The sequence below is a fragment of the Artibeus jamaicensis genome, unplaced genomic scaffold (assembly GCF_021234435.1).
Source record: "Artibeus jamaicensis isolate MK-2021 breed Jamaican fruit bat unplaced genomic scaffold, CSHL_Jam_final contig_1015, whole genome shotgun sequence".
In the NCBI taxonomy this organism is placed as follows: domain Eukaryota; kingdom Metazoa; phylum Chordata; class Mammalia; order Chiroptera; family Phyllostomidae; genus Artibeus; species Artibeus jamaicensis.
The window spans coordinates 17432626-17452136 of NW_026521194.1; the positions used below are offsets into that span (position 1 = coordinate 17432626).

Here is a 19511-nt window from a genome sequence, read left to right on the forward strand (position 1 = left end):
CCCCCCCCCGCCCCGCGCTCAGCTACAGAGTGCGCCTGCGCTTAGTCCAGGCGGTGCGGTTGCCAGGAAACCGCGAAGACGCGGTTCCTGCCCAGGGAATCACACAGCCTCTCCATGGCCAAATTCGTGCTTGCGGGTGAGTGATCGCTGCGTGAGCCGGCAGATCGCTCAAAAGAGCGAAAATTGCTTGCCTCCTCTGGCCGCTTGGCAATGATCTTCTTAACTGGTTTCTGTTGTAGCAACTTCAGCCTCTCCATGGACCACCTCAGACTTTCTCATGCATGCATTCAAAGATATTTATTGGGCGATGACCCTGTGTAAAGTACTACCGGACACTGGAGATGGAGTTGGGAAAGATGCGACCCTGCCTCAAGAGCTTTCAGTCTAATGGGGTACAGAAGCACGTGAACAAGTAATTTTAGTACAGTGTGATTAATGCAATGAGAGAGAGGTACACAGGACTTGGGGGTAGGGGCGTGACAGGAGTCCATTTGTCAAAGTTTAGAACAGGGAGTCCATGCCAGATAAAGACACAGAGGCTGCAAATTTCATGGCCTAATAAACGATATGGGTATGGAAGAAGTGAGTGGACCTGGGGCTAGATCGGGAGCTGGAGCAGGATCCCCAAGTGCACCAAGCAAAGGTGTTTGAACTGAATCATGAACGCGATAAGGAGCCATCGAAAAATTTTAAACAGGAGAATTTCCTTGTCAGCAATGGAGAGGAAGGATTGGAAATGACGACTGGCACCAAGAAAAGCACTGAAGAGGCTTTTACTACAGTTCTGTCATGCCTGCCTCCTTCCCTTCTCAGCAAGTTTCTTAAGAGAGTAGACTGCTCTTCTATCTCTAGGTTCTTCTTGCACTCAGTCTGGCTTCTACATCTGCCTCCTTTCCAAACTAATCCTCACGAAAGTCACCGATGACTTCAGAGAAGCTGTCCTGTCCTTGTCTTATTTGACCTCTTTGACAAAGTAACACAATTGGCACCTCTCTGAAAATCTTTTGTTTGCTTCTTTATTTATTCAGAGGAATATTTCTGAGCACCGACTGACTGTATGGTGGGCAGACAGTGGTAGATGTGCAGGGACTGTGGCATTGGGGCAGGGTTTGATAGCGGCTATGGTGGAGGGCCTTATTTCGTCAGGGGGCTTCCCAGAGGGAGATTTTTTAAGCAAAAACCTGAAAAAGATGAGAAAGAACTGCTTAGCAGAGAGGAGGTAAGAGGGAACAGAGTAATTTAGGCGAGAGTAGTCAGACGTGAGGTCGGAAGGAGGAAAGTGAGCTTGATGATGATAGAGTATACAAGCAGTAGGAAATTGAAATATTTTAGTAGGATTGGACCAAAGAGTACAAGGAACAGAGTATCATAGCCTGAGGTCAGAGTTAGGTAATGTAGATTCTTGTGAACCATGCTCATTATTTTAAACTTTACCCAAAGTACGTGGAAGGTTTTTGGAAGGGGAGACATAATCAAATTTGCATTTTATTTGAGTGTTATCTCTGCAGTGTGAGAAGAGAAAGACTGGATGCCTAGAGCCTGGGGAGGGGCTACAGTGCAGTGAGGGGATAATGGTGGCCTGACCTAGGCTGGTAGACAACAGAAATGGAAAGAAGGAAGTGTATTGAAACAATGTTCAGAAGGCAGAATCCATAGAACTAGTTGTCTAATTGGGTGGAGGAAGACAGGTGAGGGAAAAGAAAGAGTTCAAATTATTCCCAAGCAGTGGTTTGGATAACTGGGTAGATGAGAGCTTATTGCAAAAAGTAGAAGAGCAGACTTACTACTCTGGATACTCTTAATACTCTTAGATAACTGGGTAAATGAACATAAAGAATTTAAGAGAAAGAGCAGATTTAGTGGGGAAGTGGTGGCAAAATTTGTCATAGATAAGCTGAGTGTCTATGGGGCATTACAGGAGATGGAAAAAATACAGGAAGATACGGATGGGATAAGGAGATAGGTCGGAATTGGAAATAGATTGCTGCTTGAGATCAGGAGAGTGGAGGAGATTGGCCAGCAAAGGCTGGTAGGGTATGGAGATAAGATAAGAAGCCTTGCAGAATGCTTACCTTTTGATGGATTGATAAAGGAATAAGACCTACAAAGTACAGTGAGGAGTGGCCAGAAAAGTAGAAGGAAGTCCTGGAGAACGCCCAAGCCTAATGGGTGCTTCAAAAGTGTAGGAGGGGGACAAATTCTGCCATGGGTCAATAAGAAAAGGATCAAAAAGTATCCATTAGTCCTGGCTGGTGTGGCTCAAAGGATTGAGTGCCCGCCCGCTAACCGAAGGGCTGCCAGTTGGATTCCCAATCAGGGCACGTGCCCGGGTTGCAGGCCAGGTCAGGTCCCCCAGTAGGGGGCGTGTGAGAGGCAACCACACATTGATGTTTCCCTCTCCCTCCTTTACCCTTTTTCTAAAATAAATAAGCAAAAAAAATTTTTTTTAAGTATCCATTGGAGCTCTGGCTGGTGTGGCTCAGTTGGTTAGAGCGTCATCCCATAGACCAAAAGGTCATGGGTATGATCCCCGGTCAGGGCACATATCCCAGCTGCAGGTTTGATCCCTACCTGGGCACATACCAGAAGACAATCAGTCAATGTCTGTCTGTCTGTCTGTCTCTCTCTCTCTCAGCAATGAAAAAATAATCCATGGGTGAGGATTAAAAAAAAAAGAAGAGAAAGTACCCATTAGATTTAGTGAGAACAAAAATGGAAAGAAGGAAGTGGAGGTCCTTGGTGACCTTCTAGACAATTACGGGAAAAGCCAGATTGCTGCAGGGTGAGAAATACATGGGAGAACTGAGGATGGCAAGTTAGAGAACTCTTCCGACTTTTAAATAAAAAAAGAAACGTTTTAATAGAAAAGGTCACATGGAAAACAACAGAATAACTACAGAGGGCATGGGCTTTTTGTTTTTTTAGTAAAAAAGCAACTTAAATATAATGAGTATATTTAAATACAAAGGAAAATGGTCATTAGAAACAGAGATAAGATGCCAGAAAGAAGGTATAACCAACTGAGCAGAATCGGGGGAAACTCTGAAGGCAGAAGAGGGTAGTATTCAGAGCATAAGTGTTAAGACTGGACCTGGACCAAGGAGGCAGGACTCCTCTTCCATTGAACGGGAGGAAGAAGGAAAGGATGAGTCCAAATGCAGACAGGCTTGCACATGTGATGGCCGGGGGTTGTGGGATTTCCCAACTGATGCCTTTTTCTATGAATTGCCTTTATTTTTGTAAAGTAGAGGGCAAGGTTGTCTCTTGGAAAGAAGGAAGAGTTTTGAAGGAAGTGGACAAAGTCTGGAACAGCAATTGTGGAGAAGAGAGCATTGCTAAGGGAAGCCAATCTCTAGGCAGATTTGAGGGACGGTTGAGGTTGGTGACCATGAATTTAATGGTGCCTCTCTGCTCAGTTCTGCCACAGTCCTCCAGGGTGCCTAGCAGACCTCAGCACAGAAAAGGCAGGTGAAGGGCTGTTAATCAGGCTGGTTTGTCAGAGCAGAGTGGCACAAGATAATTTAAGTCATAAGCCAGAGAGTGGTTTGAATTCATGAACTATGAGTTTGAACTAGACAGGGAGGCTACTAGACAGGAGGAGATTGAGAGGGGTTGATGACTTAGAAGTCTCTGTGAGGTTGAAGGACTAGTGACTGGGGAAAAATGCTATCGAAAGACTTCTGCACTTGGCTCCTGCCTATTAGACACCCACTTCCATGCACATTGGTAGCTTTAGTTTCCTGTGTCTTGATGGCTGCAAAAATGTACATCTTAAGCTCTTATATGGGACTTGCACTTCACATGTATACATGCAGCTACATGCTGGTTACGTCCACTCAGATACACTACAGATACCTCCAACAGCATGTGTCTATAGTTAATCTCACCTGTGATTTCTCTCTACCAAGCCCCAGGTCATCCACACAAGCCAGAAAGTAGAAATTTTTCCAGACTCTTCTCTCTTCCTCAGCTTCTCCTTCCCCCAATACTCCCTGCCACATACATCAAATCCACATGTGATTCTACCACTCCTCACCTCACACTTTGCCTATTCATGGCTACCAATGAATAGTTCATTGTTGGCAGTTCATGCTTAATTAGTAGCGGGGAAAACTCTGAGAGGAAGTGAATGCTAACATAATACTGGAGGAGAGTGAATATTTAATAGTCTTTTTCCTTTCCACATTTTGTTACTTAAATTCTGACCTCCTTTTTTGTCAATACCATAAAAATCAAAAGTTTATGTGGTGGCAACTTATACTATAACTCTGTTATAAAATAGAACTCTACGATTAATTCTGTAATTACACAGCATATACTTATAATTACATGGTTATTTTTGTATGATAAAAGAAAGCATTCCTAATTTGAACTCTTCTAGGTAGAGCGGATTGCCCATTTTATGCTAAAGCAGAACTTCTAGCAGACTATTTACAGAAGAATCTTCCCGATTTTCAGATATATAAAATTACACAACATCCTCATGTTTGGGAGGTAAGAAGCCTTTATAATTTGTTAAGTTGTCTCTCTCACACACACAAATGTGTTCCAATTTGATTTATATTAGCTAGTATATCAGATAGGCTTCCAGTAACTAATGTGCACGTACTACTGATATTTTACTACTAAAAAATAAATCTTCACTTATCAGTCTCAATGCATTATTTTCCCCCTAACATCTAGTAGAACAAACAAGGCCCTAACCAATAAGTAGAATAAATTTGGCTATTCCCCCCCCCAAGAATCCAGGTAACTTATATTTGCAGTTTTAAACATTTCATCTATATTCATATTAGTTTCTAATGTGATGAGGTGCTTGTTATTTGAAATACCCTTCTTTGGGGCTGGGTTTCTCCGGAAACAGACTGACATGGAGATTTAGGTGAAGGAATTTCCTTTACTGGTGTGTGTGTGGGGTGCTCTTGGCAGCAACATCCTGGGAAGGAATAAGGGCAGCAGCAGCAGGCAATGGGGGGCATTGAATTGCCATCCACCTGCAACAGAGGGCTCAGCCTGCTATACGGGGGAATCTGAGTCTGGGTCGGCCCTTCAGCGATATCCCCCACAGGCGAGAGGGCTGGGCTTTTGTACTCCCCTAGTTAACAGTCAGTGGATGCTGGTTACCCAGGGAATGGATTTCACTTAAGGCGAGGGAGCTTCCTTGGGCCAAGATCATTTCCTGGAGGGAGACTCAGGGGAGGCATTGAGTGTCTTGGTCATGAAGGGGTAACCTGGGCTGCAAGGACAGGATCTGGTGCACTTCATCACAGTCAGGCCTGTGGGATCCATATGCTCTGTATAATAGGTTCTCATCATCCGCCGCAAAGAGCCCTTTGAAGATTCTGGTTGGCGACTCTCCCTAGGGAAACTTTATAAGGAAGTTAGTCAAATGAACTATAGTCTCCACTGCACATCTTCAGGGCCATAACCAGCACTCATCACCTTTCTTCTCTACCCTCCATTACAGATTCCCCTCACCCTCTGACGGTCGGGGTGCCTTATTAACTGTGGTGACCTACACCTGTGTTTTTAAAGGCCCCGAGCCTTAGTCTCCATTCCCTCTTTGGGATGGGACTGCTGCACGTGTCCATTTGCTCTCAGAGTTGAGCAAGATAGTGACAAAGATACCCCATAAATCATCTAGATAACAAATATTCTTTCCTGTCCGCATTGGGTAATAGCTGCCCTTTTTGCTCCTGGTCGTCAGGGCCAGTTATCTCTTTGGGGATGGTAACTCCCTTCTTGGCCTACTGGTCTCATTGGCGTAGGTGCTCAAAGTGACCAAGTGGCAGCCATAGCTCAAAGTTTAATGGGAGTCTCCTTGATAGAAGCATCCCCTACCTTGAGGTTTAGAGCTTGCAGACGCACAGAGTCTAGGGGAAGTGGGGTTTCGGAAGCACAAATTCCCCACGTGGGCGACTGGAAGTAATGGTAAGTAGGGTCACTCCTAATTTCACCCTTTGGTTCCTAGATTCACACATTCCACCTATTGGGGCAAAACACTGTATTTACTGCACACTGACAGATCGTGTCCCATCCTTGCGAGGCATCAGTCTCTAAGCCAGTGCCTGTCTCTTCAGTGGGCTGTTCCATCCATCTGTCAGGCGGCTGGGCGGTGTGATACATAATAGGGCTAGTGGACGCCTCGGTTATGTGGCCAGCAGCACACATCTTTTACACTGAAGTGAGCCCCTTAGTTCAAAGTGAAGTTATACAGGATCCCATTGGGCAAAGCCCTATAAGCAGGAAAGACAATTCTTTACCCAGAATATGGGTTGATCCAAATCCAGATGAATCACTGTCATGTTCAAGGTGGAAGGGGTCCAAATATAATCAACTTGCTACCAAATGGCTGGTTCACATCTCTGAGGGATAATGCCATTATGAGGGGGTCAGCCTTGGTCTCTGCTGCCACACATTGGACATTTAGTGGCAGCAAGACCTAAATCAGCTTTGGTGAGTGGCAGCTTGGTCTCTAGGGTCACTGCATAACCTCTCTGTCTTCATGAGCCCACTGTGCCTTCAGCTGTCTGTTATCTTCCCGCTGGTTTGTTTAGTGCTTCTTCCACAATAGACATGCTCTGGTGGGCACTGCCCCCTGGTCTCCTTTTCAAGAGTCTATCATCCCAATGGCCTGGAGTCCAGCTCTGTAAAAGCATGTCCTTTAACAGAGCCGCCCTGGCCTAGAATGAACAGCTACACAGGACTTCTCAGCAGTACTGAGACCCCTTTTGCCACGCATTCCTTATCACTTTGGTGAATGCAGTAACCCAAAGCCCTTCCAGAGTACGTGTTTATCTAAGTTTTTTGATCCCTTCTTCCATTGTCTTCCAAAGCAGTTCTGGTATTTCTATTTTATTTCACATGAGCCACCAACTTCTCCAAGCTTAGGAGAAGCAGGGTACACCCTCTTGAATTGAAGAGGAGTGATTCATATTGACACCTTCTCCGTTGTCCAACTCTCTTTTGATTCAGCACCCCAGCGGCCAGTCCTAGACATGCTCTTGTGGCTCTGCCAAAATATCAACATGCCCTTGATGCTGAAGGTCCTTTGAGGTCAAGTCCCTTTCTTCGATAGACAGCATTTCACTGGTCAGGCTGTGTTGTGAATAGAGAGATAATGGTGGAATCCTCACAGCAGCACTGTGTGCTTTAAGGTGGGATAGAGGCAGAGGGATTTCAACACCAGAAGGGAAATTAATTTCCAAGATTTTATTGGTAATGTAGCTTCATTACACATGCCTCCAAAGACAAGCATGCTATTGTTCACCCCTACGACGGTTGCTGTCTATCTCTACTCAGCTCTTGTCTTAGGAAGGTCTGATCTACACAAAGCAGACAATGATTTAAGATTTTTTGAATAAACATTATCAGAAATTCCCAGGTAACTTTTAGCTCATTAATTTAATCTGAATGATATAAACTATACTCAAAGATTTGGAAAGCAACATCAAATTTATATGGCCTTAAGACTGGAAATGTCTCATATAGACGAACAAAGGAGAAAACAGTTGAATTTTTTTTTTAAATCAGTTTAGTTGGGACACTTGGCTCCTCTTTAACATACACTCTCCAGGTCTTCTCAGCAAAGAGAGCAACTTTCTGTACTTTTATTTGGTCAGCAAATTTGAAGACTATTTTTTCTTATTTGATTAATTTGTCACTTAACTCATCACCATCTTCTACACTTACATTGTTACAGTTTAAGGTATTTAAAATTTACATACAAATAGTAAAAGTGAAAGCCAACCTAGTATTTTAGTATTTGAATTCTAAAATATTAAATATCGAGGCAGATTTACTGTGCGACTTCACTTGGAATATCATTTAATAGGAGTGGCTGAAAGATTTGTGTGAAAAGAATAAATGGAACCACAAAAATTCCCCCATCATCTGGAGAGAGCTGTTGGATCGTGGAGGAAAGGGTTTGCTTTTGGGAGGATACAATGAGTTTCTGGAGCATGCCCAGGTATATCAATTAAGTTGATTTAGCTGTTCGAAACGCTGTCATTCTCTCACATTATTTTCTTTTCCCAGTGTCTTGCTTTCTAAAGTATCCTCGCAGCTGTCCATTCTGGCTTTAAACAAGGCCTTTCCATTATAGCCATTGTCAGCTGATTGTCTTTTGTCTGCTGTTGACTTTTTCTTCTGCAATGTATAGCTTTACTACGGTGTCACCTCTAGTATGACGACTGAGATGATGAAAGTAGTTGCTGAAGAGAACCTGGAGGCACATATAAAAAATGAGCTGGAGAAAGAACCACAGAAAGACCTCACTGAACCCTTGCAGGTCTGGATCGCCAGGTGGGACAGTCAAACCCCAGGATGTGTGAGATAGGCTTGTTATATGTAGAAAGGAGGATGATGTGGGATTAATTTAATCTAAATTACATCCTTTCCCAAAATTGCCATTGCTTCATAGATAAGGGTTTGTCATACCAAAGAACTATGGTTCAAAGAAACTTGTTATTTCTTTATCTTTCTTTTTTTTTAATTTATTGAGTTATTTTTCAAGTACAATTTTCTTTTGTCAATTTCTCCCATCCCAACCCCCCCTCCGCCCCGTCTCCCCACCTCCCTCCCATCCCCCCCTCCCCACAGACCTCATCCCTGTGTCTTTCATACTTGTTCTTCAAAATCCCTACTCGTTTTTCCCCTTAAATTCCCTTCCCTCTCCCCTCTGGTCGCTGCCCACTTGTTCTCTATTTTAGTGTCTTTGTTTTTATTCTATTTGCTTGTTTATTTTGTTATTTAGCTTCCTGTTAAAGGTGAGATCATATGGTATTTGTCTTTCAACACCTGGCCTATTTCACTCAGCATAATGCTTTCCAGTTCCATCCATGTTGTTGCAAAAGGTAGTAGCTCCTTCTTTCTCTCTGTCTTTATCTTTCTTAGAGAAAATATAAGCATATAGTTAGAATAGTATGACTCAGTTCTCTGAAATTTTACTTTCTGCATATTCTATTTTAATATGAAAAGCCTTATGAACAGATACATTTCTTTTTTTGTATTTATTTAATTATTGTTCAAGTACAGTTTTCTGTCTTCTACTCCCATCCCAGCTCACCCTGCCAGTGCTCCCCACCTCCCTCCCATTTCCACCCCCTTAGTTTTCGTCCATGTGTCCTTTATACTTGTTCCTGTGCATCCTTCCCCTTTTCCCCTGAAATTCCCTCCCTTCTCCCCTCTGGTCACTGTCAGCCTGTTCTCTATTTCAGTGTCTTTGGTTATATTGTGCTTGCTTGTTTCTTTTGTTGTTTAGGTTCCTGTTAAAGGTGAGATCATATGGCATTTGTCTTTCACTGCCTGGCCTATTTCACTCAGCATAATGCTTTCCAGTTCCATCCATGTAAACAGATACATTTCTTATTTGGATGTTGTTTTCAGATGGTCAGGACAAGGGGTTGGTAGTGAGAATTTCATTGTTCTGCTTTTGAATTATAGCCTTCAAAATTGAGTGTTCTCATCAGAAAAGGGGTGTGTGTGTGAATATGTGAGGTAATGAACATGTTAATTAACCTGATGGGAAGAATCCCTTCACAATATATACATATACAAAATTATACACTTTAAATACCATACAATTTTATTTGTCAATTATACCTCTATAATGATAATTTTTTTAAAAAAAGAAGCAATAACATGTATAAAATATGGAGAAATGTTCATACAGCTGTGTACGCCTATTTAAAATTTTAAATCACCCTATTAACGCACCTGCAGAAATATCCATTATGGATAAAGGCTTAAAGGGACAAAAGATGTAACCATTCCTAATCAGGCTTTGCATTGTTCGCAGCGCCTCTGCCTCCGCCTGCTGCCACCTCATTCCCATCCTGACCAGCGGCGAAGTGTTCGGAATGCACACGCAAATTAGCCTAACTCTATTTGACAAAAAGCAGGCGGAAGAAACTCTCCAAATCCTTGCCACAGAGACGCGGCACCTGGTGTCACCCTTCCTGCAGAGCGTGGCCGTCTGCACAAGGGCAGAGGAGGCCTTCCGCCGGGCCCACGTGGTCATCATCCTGGACGACCCTGCGGACAAGGAGATACGCACGTTGGAGGAGTACATCCGCAGCAGGGTGCCGCTGTGCAGGCTCCTCGGGCACCTGATCGAGAAGAACGCTCACGAATCTGTCAGAGTGATCGTAGGAGGGAAAACCTTCGTCAACCTTAAAACGGTGTTGCTGATTAGATACGCCCCAAAGGTGGCGCACAATATCATCGCTGTGGCGCTGGGGGTGGAAGGGCAAGCGAAAGCAGCTCTGGCCCGAAAACTGAGAACAACGCCCTCCTGTGAGTGAGCTCCTGTTTCTGGGTCTGGTTCTAAACACCATGATTTCAAACCAGCTAGGAAGAACACTGTACCTTCTGGGGGCCATTCCGGAATCTGGATTAGAAGGCCCCAGGCAGATACAAAGCCCTCGCTGTATGATTTGACTACTCTGCCAGTATTTTTTAACTGGCTTTCATGACTACCTGGCTTTGTCCATCATTATAAAAATTAATAACCAAATATAATATAAGGTTTCTTTAGACTCTTCCAGTAGTAATTTGAAACCTAATATTCCATTTTCTCCCTGATAACAGTTAACTAAGGTAATCAGTGTTTTTTTAAAAATAATTGAGCCCTGGTTGGTGTAGCTCAGTGGATTGAGCAGGGGCCTGTGAACCAGACAATCAAGGTTCAATTCCCAGTCAGGGCACATGCCTGGGTTGCAGGCCACTTCAACCCAGCAGGGGATGCATGAGAGGCAACCATACATTGATATTTCTCTCCCTCTCTCCTTCCCTTCCCCTCTAAAGATAAATAAATAAAATCTTTAAAAAATAATTGAGATCAGTGTACCAGCTGCTATTGTTGTGAGGGGAAAAATAATGAAAAAATATTTGTAATGAAGCCCTGTGTTAAAGTGGCTGCACCCACTTCCTAATTGTGTGACTTTGGGCAATTACTTAACCTGGCTGTGCCTCAGTGTCCTCACTTGTAAGATGAGAATGTTAGTAGCACCTAGAATTGATGTGAGGATTTAATGCAATAATATTTCTAAAGTGTTTAGAAGAACACCTGGCATGTGGTCATCATATGCAAGGGTATTATACGTGCCCATTGGTTATGGTACCTGTTTAGTTTCTGCTCCTGTTAACCTTTGAACTAATAGACATCGGAATCATACGAGGATGAGACTGGAACAGAAAATGCATTGTCGTATTTAAAAGGAGGTTGCTATATTTAAAAAAAATATTTGTTGCCCTGGCTGGTGTAGCTCAGTGCATTGAGTGCAGGCCTGTGAACCAAAGGATTGCAGTTCTATTCCCAGTCAGGGCACATGCCTGGGTTGCAGGCCAGTTCCCAGCGGGGGACACAGGAGAAGCAACCACACATTGATATTTCTCTCCCTCTCTTCTCCCCTTACCCTCTAAAGATAAGTAAATAAAATCTTTTTAAAAAATAAAATAAAATAAAAATATTTGTCGTACTTGACAAATCTTAGCTATTTGTGGCCTTAGATGGAGCAGGCAGAGCAGAGTCCTTGGAGAATGCAAGGACGTACAGGCATTCCCTCCAGCAGTTGGGAAGATGCTGAGCTATGAGCCCAGAGTGCTCCGAGTGGGCTATAACGGACCTCAGTGAGTCCCTGGTACATTATAGCAAGAGCTGAATTATCCATTTCTTTACAGTGAAGCCCTGGAACCATAACTTGGTATTCTTGCATAAACACAGATCTCTAGTGTCTTATGCCCAGGGTCAGTGCTTACCTCAGCCAAATTGATTACAGAATCAGTCAGTAGGAGAGCAAAACATTTCCTAATCATTTTATCTTTGTTGCCAACCAACCTCACATGCATATGTGCAGACAGTGATTTATCACAAAAGATCTATGATCCACTGATGAAAATGTCAAGAAAAAGCAGTGACACAAAATATAAAATGACGTGAGGGGCTTTCAACCAGAAGGCTGCTCTCCTGTGGGTCTGCCGGTGCCATATTCTAAGCCCTGCTGTACTCTAAGACAAACATGTGAGGAGCAGAAAAGAGAAAAACAATCAAAAGTTGGGAAAAGGAAAGAGAGACATAAAAGGGACAGTAGTAAAAGTAGAATTGTCAGTGGAGCGGTGTGGCAAGGAGAAGGTCAGCAACGACAGAGACAGAGTTGATCGAAATGACGTGAAACACAAAAACCGTCAAGGAGAGTCACTCGGGGAAAAATCCAGATGCCAAGAGAGTAGCAGACCTTTCCAGGGTATCCCATGAGTTCACTTCACACATAATTTGGTCTCTCAGACTAGGTGCTTTTGCTTAATTGGGACTCTTTCTGTTGCAGGTGACAGGACATCCGCTCAAGTGACTAAAGTCAGACAGAGAACTATTTCACGTAACTAAAAAATGCAGGAGGTGGTTCTGATTTCAGGCACAGCTGGATGCTGGGGCTCAAATGAGGATGTCACGACTGGCTTGTCCTCTCTCTCTCGGCCTATGGCTCAGCTCCGCTTTCCTCAGCATTGGCTTGACTCGCAGGCAGGCTCTCTAAGGAGTACCAAAATGATCCCTGGCACCCCTACTCTAACAGGTTTATAGCTTAGCTCCCCCAGTGGAAAGAGGGCACTCTCTCACAATTCTTCAAAGCAGCAGGATAATACCTCATGGGCCAGGCCTGGACCACAGGCCCATCTTCGAGATCAGTCATTGTGAGGAAGAATCTAGAATTTTGGTTTCATGCCTATTGATAGACCTAAGAGGTGAGGACAGCCTCACTCAAACCACGTGGACTGGAGTTGGGGAACAATGATTATTTAAAGAAAAACCAGGATGCTGTTGAAGAGAAAAAGTAAGAAGAGATGCTGGGAGGGAAAAAAGCAGCTGTCTGATATAATTTAGGGCAACTGAGCCTGCAAGCTGATAAGAAAAATAATACCCATTGAGATTTAAAGGCTTTTGTAGACTTTAGAAACGAAGTATTCTTACTTCATGAGTCATTTTGATGAGGGAATCTCTGAGGAGCTTGGGAGGCGAGATCCATTTCTCACCCTCTTCTTCCCCTGCCCTGTCTCTTGCTATCAAGTTTCAAAAAGACACTCAGTTTTTCACCTTCTCTAGCATCTTGGGGTGGTCAAGTGATGTAGTCTACTTAAAGTCACTTGGAAAAGATATTTCACTCCCTGAGAAGGCAAAAGAGGAAGCCTCTATCTTGTCCTCTCCCCAGTTGCCTGCCTTTGAACACAACTGTGAGAGTGCAACACTTGAGCTGCTGCAGCCATTTTAGCACCATGAGGGGAAGGCCAAGAGAATAGCAACTGGGACCTTCTGAACAAGCACCAGTATCACTACCTACCTTGACATTTTGTTATCTGAGAAAAGAGAATCCCTTCTACTTAAGCCAAGTCAGCAAGATATCCTGTTACTCAAAGCCAATGGCAATCTTACCTCATACAGGAGACTAGGAAACAATGTCATCTTTAGTATAGGAAGTGGTGTGGCCTTATAAGAGAATTGAATTTTGAAGCAAATATACAAGTTAATAAATAATCAGTAAAAGTACTTATTTTCACTTTGGATATAGTAGTCCTAGAAAATTTACAATTACAGAATCATAATACCAATCCTTATTTCTCTCTAACTCCATCCTCTTATTTTTCTTTAAGGTCCACATCACTTTGTACAGTAGTTGCTTTCACGCTCACCCCCCCGCCACCCTGAGAAGGCTGTAGGAATTTCTGCTGATTGACCTTCTTTTGAGCCTACCACCTAGAAGTGCCTCACCCATAGAAGCTAATTCGCTAGCTGTGCATTGATTAAAATGCTCCTCAGGGCCCTCTTATTATAATACTCTCATCCTGCAGCAAACAAAACCCACCCAGGGAGTTAAGTGATTTGCCCAAATTTTTACTCCAGTCTGGAATCAAGGACTTTTTTTTTTTTGTAAGAATCAAAGAGGATAAAGAGTTCTGTTACAACAGGCAGAGTGGGGAAATTAGGACCAAGGCCAGTGGTATTTTCAGTACCGGTTCTTCAGGGAGCATTCAGTGCTCCTTGATGTCAACTGCATGCCCGCACCATTCGCTGAGCACTAAGGACTGCCAGCCCCTGATGCAGGAGATGATCAATCTGCATCCCTCGCGCACTTTCAGGCCCCGTACACTTCCATCTGTTTTACAGCAAAAGGACCGATCCTAAAACAAACACAGAAACAAAAAATAGGCTGCAGGCATTTTTTATGTTAACGTTCATTATTATGTTAATTTGTATTTCTTTTCTTCACAGGCATCAAAGATGTGATAGTTTGGGGTAACATTAGTGGATGTGGCTACATCGATCTGAGAAAGGCCAAGGTTCACAACTACGACAGCGCTGTCTGGGGACCTCCTCACTTTGCACGCCCTGTTTTAAGTTTGATTTTTGATAGGTACTGTGTATTTCTAAGTGAAGCGTACTAACGATATTGAGTATACATCTAATAGTCATGATCTTTTAAAGGACCTGGGAAGTCTATGAGCAAAAATAACCTGACATTGTTCACACTCGCATTTGTTCGAGTTCTCTGTGGAAGAAACAGACATGTCCACAGGATTTCAACTAGTCAGCCCCCACCTCAAATTTATTTGCTTTTGAGATGAATGTTTATATTTCAGATTATCCTAAAGTGGCTCACATATTCCATTAAAGATACCTCTAAAGCAAGCGCACGTAAAGTGACTCTTACTAACTTGAAGCCTGAGATATGTATCCCGGTTGAAATGAGTTGAACATTTTCACGAACGGGCAGTGGACTTGGGGGGTGCTCTGTCCCAGGTGAGGCAGAATGGAGGAGTGTGAGGGGCACAGCCTCCTGAGCCGAGATTCTCACCGAGCCAATACCACTCGACACGATACTTCCCCTCTCTATTGCCCCATGTTTTCACCTACAAAGTAGAACTGGTAACTTAGTAGGGGCCTTCTAGGGCCCCTGGGAAGGCTAAATGCATTAATGTTACAGGTCGAGCCCTGAGAACTTTGCCCATCCCACCACCATCAACACCACCCCTGTGCGCAGGCAGAGGAGAGAAAGGGGCAGGGGCGCCTTTGAAGCACTTTCCTAACTTGGCGGCACCTCTCTTTCCTCCCTCAGACCTCAGGAACTCGGCCCATCCCTAGAAAGCACGGGTCTCCAGGTGTACCCTCTCGGAGCGTGGCTCCCCTGCTCTGGCCGCAGGGTCCGCACGGGCCCCGCGGAGCTGCGTCAGGGTGGCTGGGCAGGGCGGCGGTTCAGGGCTCACTCTAGTCCAGCTGGACGCGTCCCTGGATCTACACTTCAGATTACAAAACATCATTATTTCCCAAGGTCTCAACGTGAATAACTCATGTTTCATGATGTTATTTTATTGATGAAGTGTACCACTGGTTCCAAGACAGTACCTACATAGCACACATTCTCTCTAACAGAGCCATTTCGTCCCAGCAGCCTTTGACCACTTTGCTGGGGTCCATACGTATAGCATCATGTTTTCAGTTTGAAACGTGAGGATTTCTTTCTGCTCTGTTGTATCACTTCTCAGTTGACTTTTTATGGGATTGAAGAAGCTTGAGAAAAGACCCAGGAAGTCATACCTCTATTCTGTGGAGATGATTTCTCGTGCTCAGATTCCCTGACCCAGGAACACAGTCTTCGTCATTTCCATTTCTACCTCCACTGAAAAATGTTTTCCTTCTCTCCTTGTAGTGAGTGGGTGAACAGAGAGTTTGTGGCAACTCTTAACGAGTGGATCGCCACAGGAAAACAGTTTCGAGGCATCCTAGCCGCACACAGTATAGCCACTACGTTGAAATACTGGTACCACGGCTCACCACCTGGGGAGATGGTGTCGCTAGGAGTATTGAGTGGAGGTAAACCTGGTCTTTCACACCGTGCAATAGTGAAAAACCTGCATGTGTGCCTTGTACTCCTACTTCTGTGTCCCCACCTATTATCTCTTAACACGACCGTAAGTTGTCTACATTTTCCCAATTTCGTAATTGTGTTCCTTGTATTTCTTGATTGTTAGTGGAACCACCGTCCTCCCCAAATCAAGGAAATCTCCCCAATTCCCCCAAGCCAGGTTAATCTCTGCCTGTCCTCCGCACTCCTAGGGCAGTACATTCCTCGTCCCTCCATCAGAAAGCTCCGGCCTTCACTGAGGGTGTGGTTAGTAGCGGGTGTTCCCTACAGCAGAGCGCACACAGGGCTTTGCCTGGCTCTTCTCGAGGCTCCTTCACAGGTAGATGCACAAGGAATCTCGTGTGAATTCAAATCAGTATGTTTCCCTTTTAGTGAAACCGACATTTTAAACCTTATCTTCATTTGTAGAAAATGTAACTGATCTCTTTAGGAATTCATCAATAATCAACACAATATTGGGGAAGAGGAGCCAGTGCTCATTGTCTGCTGTAGGTAAACTCTCATGTGTTGTCCACCGGTAAAGCTGGCTCTTTGCAGAGGAAACAGATAGAAAGTGAACAAATAGAGGACCTGGGATCCCCTCTGAGGACAAGTTTTTTGGATCCTAATTTCTGACAACCTGCACTGTGTGCATGTGCGCGTGTGCCCTGGTGGCAATGTTTTGATGACTAGCATGACAAGCAAAATTTTCTTTTTTGATTGAGGTACAAAATGGGGGCAACTTTATCTGAACATTGCTCAGTCGGTACCAAGTATTGCCAATCTTTTTATCTGGAGCACACCCAAACTGGGAACTGGGGGCTGGGTCGAAGTCACCCACCTTCCTGCTCCCTGTCTTCCCTTCCCAACCCTCATACTTTAGCTCTGCCATAGTCCCCTAAAGAGCAGAAGGACAGATTGGACAAAGGTCTGGGGCTCGTGGGCTACATAGGGGCACATGGAAAAGCCTTGAATAGTAGACAGAAGAAGTCAAACAAGATGGAGGAGACAGACCGCAGCAGCCCTCCAGGCAGAAGTGGAGAGTCTGAACCCGGGACAAAGGGGGTGAAGAAGAGGGAACGGTGGCGCTCCCTTCCAAGAGCAACACAGAAGGGGGACTGTCAGCTTGGACAGATGCCCAATCAATGTTTCTAGAATGTTTCCATTCTTCCTGGGGAGGAATCGCCAGAAGTTTACTTCTGCTGTTATAACTACAAATCATGTACTAAGTCTGTTCCACAATTCTCAGTAGGCATTTATGACTCTTTTTCTGAGTGTTTTTTGTTTTCCTTTGCTTTGTGTTGTGCACCGCAGGCCAGTTTGGTATTGCTGAAGGGGTCGTCTTCTCCATGCCTGCGAAGTGTGAGAATGGAACATGGGTGGTTCTCACAGATCTGGAAGACATTGAACTAGATAAACAAATACTGACCAGAATAACAAGAGACCTGATTCAGGTAATATCAGAACAGGTACAAGGCAACTGACTTGGCTGATCACCTTAAACCCATTCCTTTATGCCAAGGCATACATTTGTTTTGGGGGGGTTCAGTTCGACTCTTATTCCTAAAAACAATAAGGAACCAACACAAATTTGAAAAAAATCAGCAGACATACTCTGCACATGTGGTTACATAATTTCTACCATGTTAAAAAACGTGTTGGTTATTTAAAAATCAACAATCAAAGTGTTTTTCTATTAAAGAATGATTAAGTTTATAATTATGGTCCTTTACTTCTCTGATTATAAAATTTTTCAACAGGAGATACTTGTTGCATTTGGAGATGTAAGATATTTTCAGCCGTATCAATCAGGTAATTTTTTTAGATGTGATGTTTTATTGGGCTGCTCTTAAAAGGGTATTAAAATATTTGTTGAAACTGAGTCACTTTAATATTAATAAATATAATCCATATCTCATCGTCTTTAAACCAGATTACTGATGAAACTGCCAAGTTTATTGTGTCCTTTGAAATAAAACATCTCATAAGAATGCTAAAGAAATAATATCTTGAAAACATTACGACCTTATAAATTTGGGGCATACAATACATACTAGTTTCCTAGGGCTGCTATAGCAAATTACAACTGGCTGGATGGCTTAAAACAACAGACATGTATTTCCGCTCATGCCCCTGGAGACTCAAAGACCTAAATCAAGGTGTGGGCAGGGGGATGCTTCCTCTGAAGGCTCATGGGGAGATCCCTCCCTTGCCTCTTCTCGCATCCAGTGGCTGTGCTTGGCATCCCTGGTTTGCGGCTGCATCACTCAAATCTCAGCCTCTGTTTTCACATGTCTGTCTTCCCCTGTGTGTGTCTGTGTTTCCAAATTCAAGGACGCCAGTCATAGCATTTAGGGCCCACCCTAATCCAGCATGACCTTATCTCAACTTGATTACATCTGCTTAAACCCTGTTTCCAAAGAAGATCACATTCACAAGTACCAGGGATTAGGACTTTAAAATGTCTTTTGGGGAACACAGTTGAACCCCACGACACTACATGTATTGTGGAGAGCTTTTAAAAAATAATTTCTATGGGCTTATTTTTCTTACTTGGATTTTCTCTAATTATAAACTCACAAGGAAATGCTATTAGCTTTCTTTCTTTGCCTTAAGGAAAATATTATCTTACATATGGAAATAGGAACATAAAAATAAATTAATTTCTGCAAAGAGCTTTAATTAAATGCATTTGAAAGCCCATCATTCTTTCCTTCTACTAGTATTTATGATATGCCAACTACAAGCCAGTTTCAGCAGCTACAAACTTGGGGTGAATAAGGTAAACCCCTTCTTGCCCTTTTGGAACCCACAGTCCATCAAGCATCACAAATTATACAGTGACTGCAGATGTAGTGAGTCTCAGGCATGAGAAGTACGGGGTGCTGTGTGGTGAGAGCTTATGCCTGAGAGTATAAGGAAAGAACTTGAGGCAGGAAAGCATCTATCAACTTATTCGAAAAACTAAAGTACAGTTTGTGTGACCAAAGCATGAAGACATGAAGCTGAGAGACAGCGGCTTGAAAAGCAGATTCGAGAGTGACAGCGGCTCCTGCATGGAGAGTGACCTGGTCAGGTTTGCCATCAGTTTGGAAAACAGGTTGCAACAAGGCTAGACTATTTGCAGAAAGGCTAATAGGATGGGGACATGGAGTGACACCGGGAAGAGATGGTGGCAGCAGAGGCTAGAGGTGGTAGAGTTTGGAGAGATGTTTGGGAGGTGGAATCATCCAGACTTGATGACAGATTGACTCTGGGGATGAACAGAGGACTCAGGCTTCTTCTGGTTGAGCAAGGGACGGATTTGCTGATGTGGGGGTGGGGGAGGGGAATAGCAATAGAACGTTACTTGAGAAAGAGGGAATATATGTGTGTATTGGGTGGCAGAGGAGGGCACAGTGTCAGAGTAGAAGAAGAATGAGTTTAATTTAACCATTATGATTCTGAGTTATCATTGGGATATCTAAAATGGAAATACATGGTAGAGAACTGCGTACTTCCTGGAGCTCAGAAAGATCTGGACTGCTCTTGTCAAACTGAGAGTTGTTACTGCATGAATAGAAATGAAGGCATGAGCGTGGTGGGTATTGTCCAGAGAGAGTGTGTGAGGGGCAGGCC

At 43.7% G+C, this 19511-nt stretch overlaps 1 protein-coding gene across 1 annotated transcript; it reads left to right on the forward strand.

The window, feature by feature from the left end:
* The first annotated feature begins 72 nt into the window (after positions 1-72).
* Positions 73-17746, forward strand: MDH1B (malate dehydrogenase 1B). Its single transcript, XM_037165916.2, has 9 exons — positions 73-136; positions 4382-4494; positions 7835-7969; positions 8162-8304; positions 9800-10296; positions 14264-14405; positions 15699-15862; positions 17208-17347; positions 17654-17746. Exons 1-9 carry the CDS (start codon positions 115-117, stop codon positions 17744-17746), a joined length of 1449 nt encoding a protein of 482 aa, XP_037021811.2. The 5' UTR covers positions 73-114.
* Positions 17747-19511: the final 1765 nt, after the last annotated feature.